This window comes from Bos indicus x Bos taurus, chromosome 11 (assembly GCF_003369695.1).
Source record: "Bos indicus x Bos taurus breed Angus x Brahman F1 hybrid chromosome 11, Bos_hybrid_MaternalHap_v2.0, whole genome shotgun sequence".
Lineage (NCBI taxonomy): Eukaryota > Metazoa > Chordata > Mammalia > Artiodactyla > Bovidae > Bos > Bos indicus x Bos taurus.
The window spans coordinates 105,208,837-105,224,173 of NC_040086.1; the positions used below are offsets into that span (position 1 = coordinate 105,208,837).

The 15,337-nt window shown below is 58.7% G+C and overlaps 1 protein-coding gene and 1 long non-coding RNA gene across 6 annotated transcripts; one reads left to right on the forward strand and one right to left on the reverse strand.

Moving 5' to 3' along the window:
- The first annotated feature begins 5,877 nt into the window (after positions 1 to 5,877).
- Positions 5,878 to 15,304, forward strand: UAP1L1 (UDP-N-acetylglucosamine pyrophosphorylase 1 like 1). Of its 5 annotated transcripts, none has more exons than XR_003513577.1 (10): positions 5,882 to 6,319; positions 6,901 to 7,105; positions 7,309 to 7,484; positions 7,801 to 7,973; positions 8,214 to 8,407; positions 8,821 to 8,961; positions 9,500 to 9,685; positions 10,234 to 10,300; positions 10,756 to 10,964; positions 14,766 to 14,836. XR_003513577.1 is itself a non-coding variant. In XM_027556929.1 (9 exons), the coding sequence occupies exons 1-9, from the start codon at positions 6,031 to 6,033 to the stop codon at positions 14,994 to 14,996; spliced, it is 1,662 nt and encodes a 553-aa protein (XP_027412730.1). In that variant the 5' UTR covers positions 5,878 to 6,030; the 3' UTR covers positions 14,997 to 15,304. The 5 variants fall into 5 exon arrangements, 3 of the variants coding, with proteins under 3 accessions (XP_027412730.1, XP_027412732.1, XP_027412731.1); XR_003513576.1 differs by lacking the exon at positions 14,766 to 14,836 and adding an exon at positions 11,854 to 11,940; XM_027556929.1 differs by lacking the exon at positions 10,756 to 10,964 and having other exon boundaries at positions 5,878 to 6,319; positions 14,766 to 15,304.
- On the reverse strand, positions 12,008 to 14,772 carry LOC113901895. The gene is made up of 2 exons (XR_003513578.1): positions 14,576 to 14,772; positions 12,008 to 12,461 (listed from the first exon to the last, which is right to left on the reverse strand). It is a non-coding gene; the product is annotated as an uncharacterized LOC113901895 (long non-coding RNA).
- Positions 15,305 to 15,337: the final 33 nt, after the last annotated feature.

Here is a 15,337-nt window from a genome sequence, read left to right on the forward strand (position 1 = left end):
GCCGGTGGCTCGCGCGCTCCCGCCGTGCCCAGAGGGCCTGGGGGCGAGCGGAGGCGCCCGGCGGGTAGGGGGCGGGGTCCCCCAAGTCCGCCTCCCTCTCGAGCTTGCGGATGGGGGCGGGACCCCCGAGCGCCCCCGTAGATTTCCCCTGCCCAACTACTCCGGCTGCTCCCTCCGCGGTCCTGACCTCGCTGGCTCTGGCCGCCCAGCCCACCTTCCGGAGGGCGGGGCCCGGGGCCGGCGGTAACCTGTTCCCAGGTCGCCTCCCGGGATAAGGAGAAGAGCAGCCCTCCAGGGACCCCCCTTCCCCCTCGAGCTGCCCCGCGCGCTCTTCGCTGAGTGTCCCTCGGCGCAGCCCTGGGGCTTCTTTCTCTTGCGCCAGGCGGGCCCCAAGGGGATTGTGGGCTCCAGCCAGCTGGGCGCTTCCGCTCACAGAAATCTCTCTGTCCCCACCGCTGCTCGCTCCTCCGCCGGTCCCTCGGGAAAGCCTGGCCTTTCCTGCCGGCCGCAGGACAAAGCCACTTTTCCTGTGTCCCCAGATTGCCGTGTGCTCACAAGGTCCTTCTGCTCCGGCCCCTTCCTCTGGCTGGACACCTCCTCCAGCTGCAACCAGGGCACTCATGGCCTCCTGAAGCCAGCTAGGCAGGCCTGTGCACCCCCTCCCACCCCTGCCCACTGCCCCTGCTTCATTCCCTGGTCACTCTGTCTGGTCAGTCTGGGAGGGGCTCATCTCAGGCCCACTGATGGGACCTTCCCCAAATCAGGGAAGGACCCGAGATACTGTCTGCTTGGGATCCTGCCTTCCCCATAGCCTGCCCTGAGGTCTTGCCCTGATCCCTTTCCTCCACTGATGGTCTTCTCCATGTAACTGATACCCCACTTTGCCACTGAGCAGAGCAGATGAGTTATCTGCTGCTTTAGAAGAAGACTGTTCACCTTGGGGGGTAAAAGAACAAAGAGTTGACGACCACCTCCTCCAGACAGGCTCTTGATGTGGCGATGGGCTCCACACTCTGGCTGGCCTGCCTACCTGTGCCTCTGTGTCCTTGGGCCACAGGCACTGGTTTGAGTCTCAAGCTGTTGTAAGGGCAGCTGCCCTGGCCAGGGAGTGTCCTGGGTCCACTTCTCTCCTGGGGTTATCCCTCAAAGTGAGGACTCTTTTATGGTGAGGAACTTGGGGGGTACCTAGAAAGCTGTGAGCCTAGAGTCACCCCATGGAGACTGGTCTGTCCCTGCCTTCCCCTTTAGTGGCAGGACCAGCCAACGTCCCCAGAGGCATTCAGGTCTTTTGTCCTGCAGTTCGTCTCCCCTTCCTTCTCTGCTTCCAGCAACCATCCCCTACCCCAGTCCCCTATGCTTAGGGTACTGGTGTTCCTTCACCTCTGAGTCTTTGCACTTGGGGGCTCTCCTACCAGGAACACCCTTCCTCTGTGCTCCTGGCTGAGCCCTGTGCTCTTCTGGTCCACAGTGGTGCTCAGTGGAAACCTTCCTGGAGGTTGCAGCGGAAAGAGCATCTTTGGGTGGGACGCTGAACCACGGCGAGGTCTGTGGGAGGGGGCGGCCTGGGGGCAGCTCTGTGGGGTTAGGGTGGGTGTGGAGGCCGGCGTCTGGCAGCAAGCAAAGCTGCTGCCTCTCAGACGTCATGCCCAGCGGGACCCAGGCTAGGCCACGGCCCTTGTGAGCCTGAGCCCACTGTGCCAAGGAAGCAAAGGCCCCTCAGGGCTTCTAGAGCCATGGGGAAGGTGGGCCCTGCCGGCCCCTGGTCCATGGGTGTTCCGATGGCCCCTCACTAGGCACTGGAGAAAGTTATGGAGAAGCTAGAGTCAGTGCCAGCTCTGGTCGTGGGACTAAGGCGTGGTCCCCATGTCTTTCTGATCCTGAACTCTGATCGCTTCCTCCTTCCGCTTTCCAACCTGCCCAACACCTTCCCACCTGTAACTGTCAGGTTGGCTGTCACCCTGGTGGGGGATGGGGGAGGCTTCCCAGAGGCCCAGGCCAGGCAGATCCTCTGCGGCCTTTAAACTTTTGAGGTACCCACCCTAGTTGTAATTTTCTCTGCGACAGCCAGGAGCTCTTTGGAGCAGGCAGGGGCACTGGCCACGCTGTCCTCTGCCGCCCCTGGCAGGTGGCCCAAGAAGCTGTCACCCACCTGTGCCTCCTAGGTATCCCCGTTTGTCAGTGCCCCCTCTGCCCAGGTGGGCCGGCCCCCCTACTCTTGGCCCTTCAGGTGCCTCCGGCTACATGGTCTCAATTGTCCAAATCCTTCTGACCTCAACTGAGTCCCAACCTCCCACGCACACTGTCCACTTGGAGTGCCTGTCACAGACCTCCCTTCAGGGCCACAGACTGATAGAGTGGACCAGCCCCTCATGCAGCGTGCGCGCCCACACAGCCGTCAGGCCCAGTCCCTGTGCTGGACCTGGGGCCCAACACGATCGTTCCGTTAACACGCGTTGGCTGAGTGTCCACTGCGTGCTGGTCATGGGTCACGTGATGGCCCACAGCAGTGAACCAGACAACATCCAGCTCTCAGGGGGTTCAGTTCCCACGGGGAAGCCAGGCAGGGGAGGGTGCAGAAAGGCAAGGAGGGACAGAAAAGGATAGAAGGGTCTCCCCAAGTGTGACTTGTGAGCAGAGATCTGGCAAAGTGGAGCAGGAAGTCCTCCAACTTTCTGAAAACAAGCCATTCAGGTGCAAAGGCCCTGAGGCAGGCACACGTCTTTCAGGTCCCGAGCAAGCGCAGGGGACCCCCGAGAGGCTGTTAAGCTCTGCCTCCCAACCCAGGAAGGGCACTTGGAAGGGGTGGGGCTTGCGCCTTAACAGGCCTTCGCGGGACAGGCTGGAGGAGGTTTTTCTTTTCTTTCTTTCTTTCTTTGTCTCCCTCCCACCGGGTCTTAGTTGCGGCACGCAGGATCTTTCGTTGTGGCATGTGGGATGGTACAAGAGGCAGTGACCAAAACCATCCCCAAAGAAAAAGAAATGCAAGAAGGCAGAGTGGTTGTTTGAGGAGGCTTTACAAATAGCTGAGGAAAGAAGAGAAGTGAAAGGCAAGGGAGAAAGGGAAAAATATACCCAACTGAATGCAGAGTTCCAGAGAATAGCAAGGAGAGATAAGAAGGCCTTCTTAAATGAACAATGCAAAGAAATAGAGGAAAACAACAAATTGGGAAAGACTAAAGATCTCTTCAATAAAACTGGAGATGGCAGGAAAACATTTCATACAAGGATGGCCACAGTAAAGGAAAAAATAGTAAGTACCTAAGAGAAGCAGGAAAGATTAAGAAGTGGCAAGAATACACTGAAGAACTGTAAGCTGGAAAACCATGATGGCATGCTCACTTCCCTAGAGCCAGACACCCTGGAGTGTGAAGTCAAATGAGACTTCAGAAGCATTACCATGAATAAAGCTAGTGGAGGTGACGGAATTCCAGCTGAGATATTTGAAGTCCTAAAAGATGATGCTGTTAGCGTGCTGCACTCAATATGTCAGCAAATTTGGAAAATCAGCAGTGGCCACAGGACTGGAAAAGGTAAGTGTTTATTCCAGTCTCAGAGAAGGGCAATGCCAAAGAATGTTCAAACTACCACACAATTGCACTCATCTCACATGCTAGCCAGGTAAAATCCTTCAAACTAGATGTCAGCAGTATGTGAACCGAAAACTTCCAGATGTATAAGCTGGATTTCGAAGAGGCAAAGGAACCAGAGATCAAATTACCAGCATTCATTTGATCATGGAGAAAGCAAGGAAATTCCAGAAAAACATCTACTTGTGTTTCATTGACTGTGCTAAAGCCTTTGTGTGGATCACAACAAATTGTGGAACATTCTTAAAGAGATGGGCATAGCAGAACACCTTACTTGTATCCTCAGAAACCTGTATGCAGGTCAAGAAGCAACAGTTAGGGCTTCCTTGATGGCTCAGTGGTAAAGAATCAGGCTGCCGATACAGGAGACTCTGGTTCCATCCCTGCTCTATGAAGATCCCACATGCTGCAGGGCCACTAAACTCGTGCACCACGACTGAGCCTGAGCCCCAGAGCCTGGAAGCTGCAACTGTTGAAGCCCAAGCGCCCTAAAGCCCGTGCTCTGCAAGAAAAGCCACCACAACGAGAAGCTCATGCGTGGCAACTGGAAAGTGGACCCTGCTCTCTGAACCTAGAGAAAAGCCTGTGCAGCAATAAAGACCCAGCACACCCAAAAGTAAATAAATAAAATTATTTAAAATAAAAGAAAAGGAAGAAGAAGCAACAGTTAGAACCAGACATGGAACAACTGACTGATTCAAAATTGGGAAAGGAATACAGCAAGGCTATATATATATCGTCACCCTGCTTATTTAACTTAAATGCAGAGTACATCATGGGAAGTGCTGCACTGGATGAATCACAAGCTGGAATCAAGGTTGCCAGGAGAAATCAACAACCTCAGATATGTGGATGATACCATGCTAATGGCAGAAAGTGAAGAGAAACTAAAGAGCCTCTTGATGAAGGTGAAAGAGGAGAGTGAAAAAGCTGGCATGAAACTCAACATTAAAAAGCAGCAACAACAACCAAGGCCATGGCATCCAGTCCCATCACTTCATGGCAAATAGAAGGGGAAGAGTGGAAGCAGTGACAGATTGTCTTTTCTTGGACTCCAAAATCACTGGGGATGGTGACTGCAGCCATGAAATTAAAAGACGTTTGCTCCTTGGAAGGAAAGCTATGACAAACCTAGACAGCATATTAAAAAGCAGAGACATCACTTTGCTGACAAAGGTCCATACAGTCAAAGCGATAATAGTTATGTATGGATGCGAGAGTTGGACCATAAAGAAGGTTGAGAGCAGAAAAAAATGATGCTTTCGAACTGTGGTGTTGGAGAAGACTGTTGAGAGTCCCTTCGACTGCAAGGAGATCAAACCAGTCCATCCTAAAGGAAATCAACCCTGAATATTCATGGAAAGGACTGACGCTGAAGCTGAATCTCCAATACTTTGGCCAACTCATTGGAAAAGACCCTGATGCTAGGAAAGATGGAAGGCAGGAGGAGAATATGGTGGCAGAGGATGAGATGGTTGGATAGTATCATGGACTCAATGGACGTGAATTTGAGCAAACTCCAGGAGACAGTGGCGGACAGAGGAGCCTAGCATGCTGCAGTCCGTGGGGTCACTGACAGACACGACTGATGACTGAACAATAACAACAATCTGGGATCTTTAATTGGAGCCTGTGGGATCTTAGTTCCCTGCCCAGGGATTGAACTCAACCTCCCTGCATCAGGAGATAAAAGTCTTAGTCTCTGGACCACCAGGGAAGTCCCAGAGATCTTTTCATTTCGGGTCCTAAAGCACCATTTTAACTTGTTGTAACCATGGGTACGTATGACTTTTAGACTTAATGAAACTAGTTTCTAAAAGAAAATTTTGTCCTCTAGTGCCTGAAGCTACTCTTTCATATTTTCCACCAAGGAGGCTGTAAACAGCAAGAGGTTTAAAACCTGATGGTTCAAGTAAAAAGCCAGGGCCAGGGGCAGCCCCTGCGTGCTTCCGGTCACACGGCAATGGGAAGGAGGAGGAATGAGAAGGAGGGGGCCCACAGGCAGGAAGGTTGGCCTTCTGGGGGGCCCTGCTGGAGATCTGGCTCAGTCCGCCCCCGCCCAGCCCTCAGTCTGCTGGCCCTGAGCCCTGAGCCCCCGGACTGTGGTCCCTGGCGCCAGGGGTCCTGTTGGATGCAAACATGGCCACTGGCAGGGACTGACCCTGGCCTCCCCAGGGGACTGTGGGCTAGGAGGTGAACTAAAAGTGAAGCCCGCCCTCCAGCGCCAGCGCGGGCAGGGGCGGGGCTGAATAGTGGAGGGGCGGGGCGGGGGCGGAAGAGAGGCGGAGTGGGCAGGGGTCTGCGACCCAGCCGGGCCGGGGCGGGGCGGGGTCAAGGCGGGGCGCCCCGGGCCCGCCCGGCTGGAGTCTGGACCGCCTGCGGGTCCCGTGACACCGGCCGGAGAGCGCGGGTCACAAGCGCCAGCGCGGCCGGCGGCGGCAACATGGCCTCGGAGGCGGACCTGCGCGCCCGGCTGCAGCGCGCCAGCCAGGAGCACCTCCTGCGCTTCTGCGCCGAGCTGGCGCCGGAGCCCCGCGCCGCGCTGCTGGCCCAACTCGAGGCCCTGGAGCCCGAGGCGCTGCGCCAGCACTGCCAGCGCGCGGCTGCTGCCTGCGCGCGCCCCCCGGGCCCGCCGCCCGACCTGGCTGCGCGCCTGCAGCCCCTGCCTCTTGAGCGCGTGGGCAGCGCGAGCGAGGGTGACCCCCAGACCCGGCGGCTCTGGGAGGAGGAAGGTAGGCGGCGGGGGTCCCGGCGGCGGGCGCCGCGGGCGGCCGGAAGGGGCCACGCCCACGGAGCGGGCCGAGCGGGGCGCGCGGGGAAGCGGAGCTTGGAGCTCAGTTTGCCTTCTTCGTGAAATCGCCTGCCTTCTCACACGTACCGGCTCGGGTTGGTTCTGGGGCCGAATTCCCTGGGGGCGTGCTTTGTGCTGGGCGCCCCTGGATGGCCAGCTGCCACTTACTGACAGGAGGGGACCCCTGGACACCTGCACAGGCTCCGTTTCACAGCAGTGTTGGCGAGTTGTGCTCCTTGCCTCTTGGCCCGTAGCTGAGGCTGTTGCTCTTGGAGTGGAGTCTCCCCCGGGTCCCCGCCGGCGGCTCCGAACAGGCCCGCGGGGTGTTTCCTCTGAAGGACCCAGGAGGGCGTGGTCAGAACCTCGGCAGGGTCGGTGAGGCCCCGGCCCAGGTCAGAGTGTCATTTGGAAAGTTTTGCGCTGTGGCTCGCAGCCCCAGGCTCAAGTTTGGTTTGCGCTAAAATGAAGGGGTGGTTGTGTGGTGGGTTTCGGGAACCCCCTCATGGTGCCCCCTGCCTCCAGGTTTCCATCAGATCGCCCTGAACAAGGTGGCCGTGCTGCTGCTGGCTGGCGGGCAGGGCACCCGCCTGGGCGTGACCTACCCCAAGGGCATGTATCAAGTGGGGCTGCCCAGCCAGAAGACCCTGTACCAACTGCAGGCAGAACGGATTCGGCGGGTGGAGCAGTTGGCCGGCGAGCGCTACGGGACCCGCTGCACTGTGCCCTGGTGTGCCCACCTGCATTCCTTTGGCCCCGGAGTGATTCCCCTCCCCTACCTTGTGTAGCCCCAGTCCTGCTCCGCACCAGGACTTGAACCCCAGCACAGTCCCAGTCAGAGCCCAGCCCCCACCCAGAGGGAGGCCTGCCAGTCCCATCTGCCAGGGGGACTAGGCCCTCTGCAAGGCTGGCTCAGCCTTGCCTCCCTTGCAGGTACATCATGACCAGTGAGTTCACGCTGGAGCCCACAGCCAAGTTCTTCAAGGAGCATGACTTTTTCCACTTGGATCCCAACAACGTGATCATGTTTGAACAGCGCATGCTGCCTGCTGTGTCCTTCGATGGCAGGGCCATCCTGGAGAGGAAAGACAAGGTCGCCATGGCACCAGGTACGCCTGTCTCTGAGGCAGGAAGGGTCTGAATGTGGAAGAGGGCCGAGAATGTGGAGCTAGGTCGGGGTCAAGAGGCCTGGGACAGAGGCCAGAATATGCTGCCCAGAGGCTGCGTAGTCCTGAGCAAGGGGCCTCCCTTCTCTGGGCCTTGATTCCCATCTGTCACGTGGAACAGCCACAGGGCTACTTGGATGGCGATAGAGCGCGCCCTTAGGCGCAAGGTCCAGCCCCGAGGGGCCTCCCCTGTCTCTAGCACACCATCAACTAGAGGCCGGCCAGAGCCTTTGCAAGGCCCTTTCTCCTCCGTCGGCAGATGGCAATGGGGGCCTGTACAGCGCGCTGGAGGACCACCAGATCCTAGAGGACATGGAGCGGCGAGGAGTGGAGTTCGTGCACGTGTACTGTGTGGACAACATCCTGGTGCGGCTGGCCGACCCGCTCTTCATAGGTTTCTGCGTGCTGCGGGGCGCCGACTGTGGAGCCAAGGTGAGCCGGCGCGCGCCTCGCCCCGCCCGGACCCCGCCTCCTCCTCCAGCTCCGCCCTCATCCCGCCCCGACCCCGCCTCCTCCTCCAGCTCCGCCCTCCAAGCCCCGCCCCCTCCTGCCCCTGGCCCCGCCTTCTCCTCTCAGCCCCGCCCTCCCCGCCCCGCGTCCCCGCCTGCCCGGTCCGGCCCCAGTCAGTTTATCTGCCCAGCCAGCCATCTATCCATCCTGTCGAGGCTGCAGGTGGTGGAGAAGGCGTACCCTGAGGAGCCAGTGGGCGTGGTGTGCCAGGTGGACGGCGTCCCCCAGGTGGTGGAGTACAGCGAGATCAGCCCCGAGGTGGCGCAGCTGCGCGCGCCAGGTGGGGGCCTGCTGTACAACGCAGGCAACATCTGCAACCACTTCTTCACCCGAGACTTCCTCCGGACGGTCACCAGGTGTGCGTGGCAGGCGGCTTCCCGGCCAGCCTGGCTGCAGGGCCTGAGGGCAGACCTGACCTTCTGTGGGTTGCAGTGCAGAATGGCTGTTGAGTTTAAACAAGCTGGAGGCACCAGAGAGCTCGGCAGCTGGTGCGGCCGAGTGGGCCTGGCCCTCCTGTAGAGAGGCTGTGCCGGCGGGTACCACCCACCCCGGGGCTTGCCGCTGCCACTGTGCTTGGTCAGGGGTGAGGCTGATGGTGGCCAGCTCTCTGGCCAGCAGAGACAGGGCTCAGCTGGGCTCTCACTGCCCTGTGTCCATTGTGTCCGTCTGTCCAGTTGCCTCACCTGGCCAGGCGTGCGGGAGGCAGGCTGGGGCCCCGAGGTGTCCCATCTGAACTGCGTCTTACCTCCTGTTGGCCTCGCATCCCCAGGGAGCTCGAGCCCCTGCTGCAGCCACACGTGGCTGTGAAGAAGGTCCCCTGTGTGGATGAGCACGGGAACCCAGTAAAGCCGCTGCAGCCGAATGGGATCAAGATGGAGAAGTTCGTGTTTGACGTGCTCCCGTTTGCCAAGTCAGTGCAGAAGCTGTCTTTGTTCCTGCCCCCACCCCCATCTTGTGGTAGTTCTGAGGCCCAACAGGCAGGGAAGTGGAGGCCATGCCCCTTTGCAGGGGGGCTGGGGGGCTGCAGGAGGGTTTTGGTGCAAGAAGCCCAGAGGAAGCAGTCCCTGGGGTGGGAGCAGAGGGCGCGTCTAGAGCGGTCGGAGCCCTTGGGGTTGTGGACTTGCGGGGACACCTGTGCTTCCTCTTGAGTCCCCCTCTGCCCTGGCCCGGGGCCCTGAAGCTGTTTCCAGGGGAAGTAGCTGGAGCTGCCAGGGTAGGTGGCCCCCACCTGGGGTCCCAGGTCCTGGGGGTCAGGCTGGTGGGAAGGGGAGGGAAGAGAGGACCAAAGATAGCTCCGGAGTCTTGGAACAAAGACTCCCGCGTGCTCGGGGGCCCAGAGAACAGACGCCCATGCAGTCTGTGTCGCTCCGGCCTGGCTTTCAGCTGCCGGGGCCCAGGGCGTCTGGGCCAGCACGTCGGGTCTGCAGCTGTCTCCCCTGCTCCCCCAGGAACTTCATGGCCTTCCAAGTGCTGCGGGAGGAGGAGTTCTCCCCACTCAAGAACGCTGACTCAGCCGACAGGGACAACCCCTCCACGTCCCGGCGGGCCCTGCTTGCCCAGCACTGCCGGTGGGCCCTGCGGGCAGGCGCCCGCTTCCTGGACGTGCACGGGGCCCAGCTCCCCGAGCAGCTCAGGTGAGTGTGGGCAGCGGGGTGTGGCCCGAAGGACAGTGATGTCAGGGTGTCACAGCCCAAGCCGCACTGCAGGGCCCTGCTGTCATGGCTGCTGAGCTGGGGTGGGGGCTTCTGCCCTGGCACCACACTGAATGCAGGTGGCCGTGTGCCCGGTCCTCGAGGTTGCTCAGGGCCCCGGGGACGTGAGGGCCGCATCTTCCCAGGCGGGGCACCCAGAAAGCAGCAGGCAGGTCACTTTCTAGGGTGGGGAAAGAATAGGAACTTAGGTTCCACCCCACTGCCCACAGCCACCTCCTGAATCTGGCTATCCAGGCTGTGAGATGCCTGCAGAGGGCAAGGAGCATTTTCCAGACCAAGTCAGGGCCTGTCGTTCTGGGGTGGTGTCCGGGGCTGCGTGTTCAGAGGAAGAGCAGATTGCCTGGAGGAGGGCTGCGGGTGTGGGGGATGGTCCGCTGGGTGGGCAGGGGCTGGCCGGCTTCCTGGTGGGTGGGGCCAGGGAGGGCGCTGGGACAGGACCCTGAACTGATCCTGAAGAGTGCACCCCCCAGCCTGCCTGGCAGCGCAGAGCCTCCAGCCATCTGTGAGATCTCCCCCTTGGTGTCATACGCTGGAGAGGTGAGAGCCGACCGGCGGCGGGGGCTCTGCTGGGGTTGGGGTGGCGGGGTTGGACGGGGCAGGCTGAGCTGGACGCTTGGCTGGGAAGTCACAGCTCTGCCATGGTCAACTGGCAGGGTCAGCGGTCCCTCAGTGGCAGAGGACTGTCCAAGACCTGGGGTGCAGTGAGCTGTCAGAAGCCTGGAGGGGCTGGGAAAGGCAAAGCAGGTCCATCTGAGCCTGGGGTTTGGGCTAGTGGGAGCCTCTCAGTGGGAGGACAGCCCGCTGTGCCTCCCGTGGGCAGTTCTGGCCAGCCCTATGGGAGGGCTGCACAGGCCCGGGAGCTCGAGGTGGCATCCAGCCCTCGCTCCTAGCAACCTCTCTGGCCCTGCCTCTCACTGGCTCCGGGCTGACCTGGGGCCTCACCCAGTGGACCAGGAGGTGGGATCCGGTCATCACGACCTGCTCGTCTCCAGGGGCTGGAGAAGTACCTGCGAGGCCGTGAGTTCCGGCCCCCACTCATCCTGGACGAGGCCATGGCCAGGGAGCTGCGGCCCTGACCCCTGCCAACCCTGGGGCCCAAGACTCAGGACGCAGCCCCACCTGGGCTCCAGGCAGGGGAGCTGCTCTGCGATTCTGGCTGCAGACCGGAGACCACAGAACGGAGCAGGCTTCCTCCACAGGGGTAGGAGGCCTCCCGCCACCAGGGCCCTGGGAGCCGGGTGACCCCGGGCCTGCAGGGTCCCTGGGGGCGCTCTGGCTTCACTCCTGCAGTGGCGTCCAGGCTGGAGGCAGAGGGACTCGGAGGACTGGGGTGGGGCCCAGGCCGGTGCGGCAGGTGCTGACAGGCGCACGGGCCTGTCTGAGCTGAAAGGGCTCCTGTGCGCCTGCAGACCCACCTGGCGGGAGCAGGAGCAGCCATGCTGCGCTTTTCCGCAGCGACGGCAGAGCCTGCAGGGCTCTGTGTTGGGAGGGACAGCTGAGCCTGGGGGTCACAGCCAGGCACCCCTTCCCTGCCCGGCTGCGGCCCACAGCAGGTCCGGAGCTGGCTCTCCGGGAAGCTTGGCCTGCATGCCTGGCACAGTTGTCTCGAGTTCCATCCAAAGCTTCAGCCCCCAGAAAACAGTGGGACTCGTGGAGGGCGCCGCCCTCCCGCCCCCGCCCCCAGCCTACAGGGAGCTTCTGACAACACGGTGCCTGCACTCCTTACCGCCCCACCCAGGGAGGGGTGGGCACAGACCCTCACTGCACACCCTCAGCCTGGTCAAGGTGGGGAGAAGCCGGCTGCCTCTGGTCTCTCTCCACGGGCTTGGCTGCTTGGGGCCGCTTCCCGCCTGGAGAACAGCACAGGGCGCCTGCCCCCTCCTCCTGTGAACAGCCTCCTAAGTGCCGCCCGCCCCGCCCCTCCCCGCTCCTCCAGCCCACGTGCGGCCGTCTCCCCCAGGAAGGGTGCTGTCCCGGGGGCTTCAGTGGCAGTGAGCCTCCCGCCTCGGGTGTGCCGGCAGGGTCAGGGCCAGGCCCAGGGCTGTGCCTCCACCCAGGCTCTAACCTGTGCCTTACTTGCCTTCTCCCAGCTGCTCCACAGGCCAGCAGAGGGCCTGGGGCAGACGAGGGTCACCAACGAGGAGGCCGAGGTTGAGGGTCCCGCCCGGCCCAGGGGCTCCTCACTGCCACGACGGGGCAGCCTCTTTCCCAAGTCGAGTTCGTTGGGTAAACTATTAAAACAGCTTGCTTTCACAAAGCCTTTTTATTTTCAAATAATTATACCTTCACGTGAGGTTTCGCTCAGCGCAGAGAGGTCCCGGGTACACCTCGCCGTCTCCTGCAATGTCTGTCCTTCTGTGATACGAGGACGCTGTGACCAGGAGATCCTGGTCGTGCTGAGTCCTCTCTCCCGGGTGAGGCTCCCTGTGGGTTGGGGGTCCCATGGCTACAAGCATCTCCCTCCTGCTTCCTTAGGAGCCACGTGCCCCATCATCTCTCACCCAGACAGCTGCTAATTGAAGCAACTGAGTTTTGAAAGATGGACAAACTCAGTTTTCCCAGGATGCAGGGATTTCCAGTCAACACCAGGTGCTGGGATCCAGCCCGGCCTGGCGAGCGCACTGTCTGACCAGCGAGTGGCGGAGCGGCACTGGGTGTCCCGGGTCTGCGTCCGTCCAGGGGCTGCAGCCTGGTGACCCTGCGGAAACGAGAGCCCGCAGGCTGAGCTGGTATCAGGAGACTGACTTTATAGTGTGTGGGGAAGTGGACCTGAGTTTGGTTTCATGACCGATTCTTTGAGGTAGCCTTTAGCTCTGTGTTCATTAATTGGCTGAAAGGAGATCCTTCCCTTTTAGTTCAAAGGATTGGGATCAAACAGGAAACCGTGTCTACTCCAGATTTAGCTAAATGGAGAAGGCAGTGGCACCCCACTCCAATACTATTGCCTGGAAAATCCCATGGACGGAGGAGCCTGGTAGGCTGCAGTCCATGAGGTCACTAAGAGTCGGACACGGTTGAACGACTTCACTTTCACTTTTCACTTTCATGCATTGGAGAAGGAAATGGCAGCCCACTCCAGTGTTCTTGCCTGGAGAATCCCAGGGACGGGGAAGCCTGGTGGGCTGCCGTCTATGGGGTCATAGAGAGTCAGACACGACTGAAGTGACTTAGCAGCAGCAGCCTTCAACCAAGAAAGTTAAAGTGAAAGTTAAGTCGCTCAGTCCTGTCCGACTCTTTGCAGGAGACCTGGGTTAGAGGCAGACGATTTAACCTCTGAGCCACCAGGGAAGTCCTTCAACCAAGAGCGGCCTCTCAAATCCTTAACCTTCAACTCCAGTGAATAATGGTCCCTACACAAACCCTTTTAGTTTCTGCTAGCGTTGCAAAAAGCCGGGACACTGGAAAGAGATTGTGGCAAGCTTAAGTACTTCAACTGCCTTCAGGCTCTAATCAGCCTTTCCAGCGCCCTCCTAGCCCCCAGTGACGAGGCTCTTTCCAAACCCTGTTCATCATCAGCTCAGAGAAACAAGTTTCCAGTCTGGGAATGAATGTCTTACCACACTCAGCTCAACTGCAGTAAAGTAGCCCCTGTCTTGGAAAACTAAAGTGGTCCAAATGGTGGTGGTCCCTGATGAACCTCAAAGTGTCTCTGAACCTGTTTCTTTTTGCTTAAGCCCCCCGAGATACCCACCACTCCCTCTCCTCAATTCTTCCACCTCCATTGATTAGGCCAAGACATCGTAGAAAATACCACGCTGGAATTTCTTTCTCCCGAAAGGGGAAAGAATTCTAGGAATTCACAGTAACAAAACAGCCAACAAAGTGGATTGACTGTTCACCGCCTTTGCTTTGCTTTGCCTCACAGTCCTGGAGCTGTTTCTGGAGACACTGACCTATTTGTTGCTATTGAATCAGCTACCACCCTCCTTATGGGCAACATCTCCAGCTGATAGTAACAAAACCCACAGCTCTTCCCGTCAAGACTCAAACTTAAGTCACTGGAATCCTCTCCCCAGAACGAACCAATAGCCTTAAGTAGAGAAGCCCCTCCAGGTTTAAAGCCTGTGACAGGGTTCCAGGGCTCAGGGCCTCCCCACCCCGTGCACACTGCTAAACGGAACCTGTGAGAAAGCCCAGTGGCTGAGGATGGAGGTCTGTCCAGGGCCTGCAGGCCATTATCAACGCTGCTGCCCCTCAGCACCCTCTGGCTCTTAATCCCCACCCTCTACAAGCACTCCTGCTGAAAGCAGCAATTTTCACTGTAGTTACGTTGTGTGTTCCTTAGCACAGGTGCACCTTCAGGAACACTGTGGGTCTCGTTCAGGACCATTGCAAAACAAGGAACCTCACAGCAAAGCAAGTCACGCCGACCTTTTGGTCCCAGTGCACAAAGAAGTTCTTTATACTCTTCTGTAGTTTACTAAACATGCAAAAGCATTGTGTCTAAAAAAACGGATGTACTTCATTAAAAAATACTTATTGCAAAAAACTGCTCACCATTAACAAGTTATTTTAAAAGTAACATCAAAAATCACTGGCCACAGATCACCATAACACATATAATAGTGACAAAAATGTCTGAAAAGTTGCAAGAATTACCAAATGTGACAGAGACAGGAAGTGAGCAAATGCTGTTGGAGAAATGGTGCCCATAAACTTGCTCAATGCAGGGTTGCCACAAACCTTCAATTTAAAAGACATAGTATGCACAAAGTGTGATAAGGGAAAGTATGCTAACACGAGGTGTGCCTGCATTCCAGCTAAGGCTAGCCAAGACCTCTCAGATTCCACTTGGGAAGGACAACAACGCACCTGGACATGAATGCCCCGAGGTTTCACTGAAATTCCTTCCTTTCACAAGACTTAAAAGCTGATTTGGACGATATAAGGTTTCCTGCAGGCTCCACGCCATTACAGCATTGGGACGACTTACTATTCTGCTCTCCTCAAACCTCTTCACAGGAAGCCATCAGTAATCTGTTAAAACTGTTCTGTTTTACAGGGACATAAAGTCTCCGTGAAAAAACTGCATTTGATCAAACAGCATCGATACTTAGGCCGCCATATCTTGGAAAACACCAACAAAAGTAATATTCCTCTCCTTGGTCTCGAAATGGCTATTATTTGCTACAGGTGCACCTTCTTAACTGCAAACCCTTTGCCATGCCCGAATAAACTCAGTTTGCTGACCAAACAGCTGGCTACTTTTACGGTTGACAGGTCCGATGGATGAAAACCCCCGGGCTTCTAACTCCGTAGCGGGCCCCGCGTCATTCCGCCCACCCAGCCGGGCCGGGCACCAACTAGGTCAAATCCAACCGGTGGGGGGGTGGGGCAGGGTCCAGCCCTGGGGTCCGCAGCTCAGGGGCTCCCGGCTGACGTGGTGGAGCAGGGGACACCTGCCCGCGGTCAGCACTGCCGTGAGAAGCCCTGGCTGATCCTCGATGCCCACAGGCCCCGGGGGAGCCGCGCGAGGGCGCAGGACGGCTCAGCGGCCCGGAATCCCTCAGGAAGCCTGTCCCAGCGCGGGGCAGCCACGGCGGTGAGCTGCGCGCAGGCGCGGCCGTGTGGGCG

Excerpts from the sequence above, each read along its gene's own strand:
- UAP1L1 (XM_027556929.1), top strand. The coding sequence starts at position 6,031 with ATGGCCTCGGAGGCGGACCTGCGCGCCCGGCTGCAGCGCGCCAGCCAG. Across the intron at positions 7,485-7,800 it reads CAAGGTCGCCATGGCACCAG|ATGGCAATGGGGGCCTGTAC; the intron begins GTACGCCTGTCT and ends CTCCGTCGGCAG. Across the intron at positions 8,962-9,499 it reads GACGTGCTCCCGTTTGCCAA|GAACTTCATGGCCTTCCAAG; the intron begins GTCAGTGCAGAA and ends CTGCTCCCCCAG.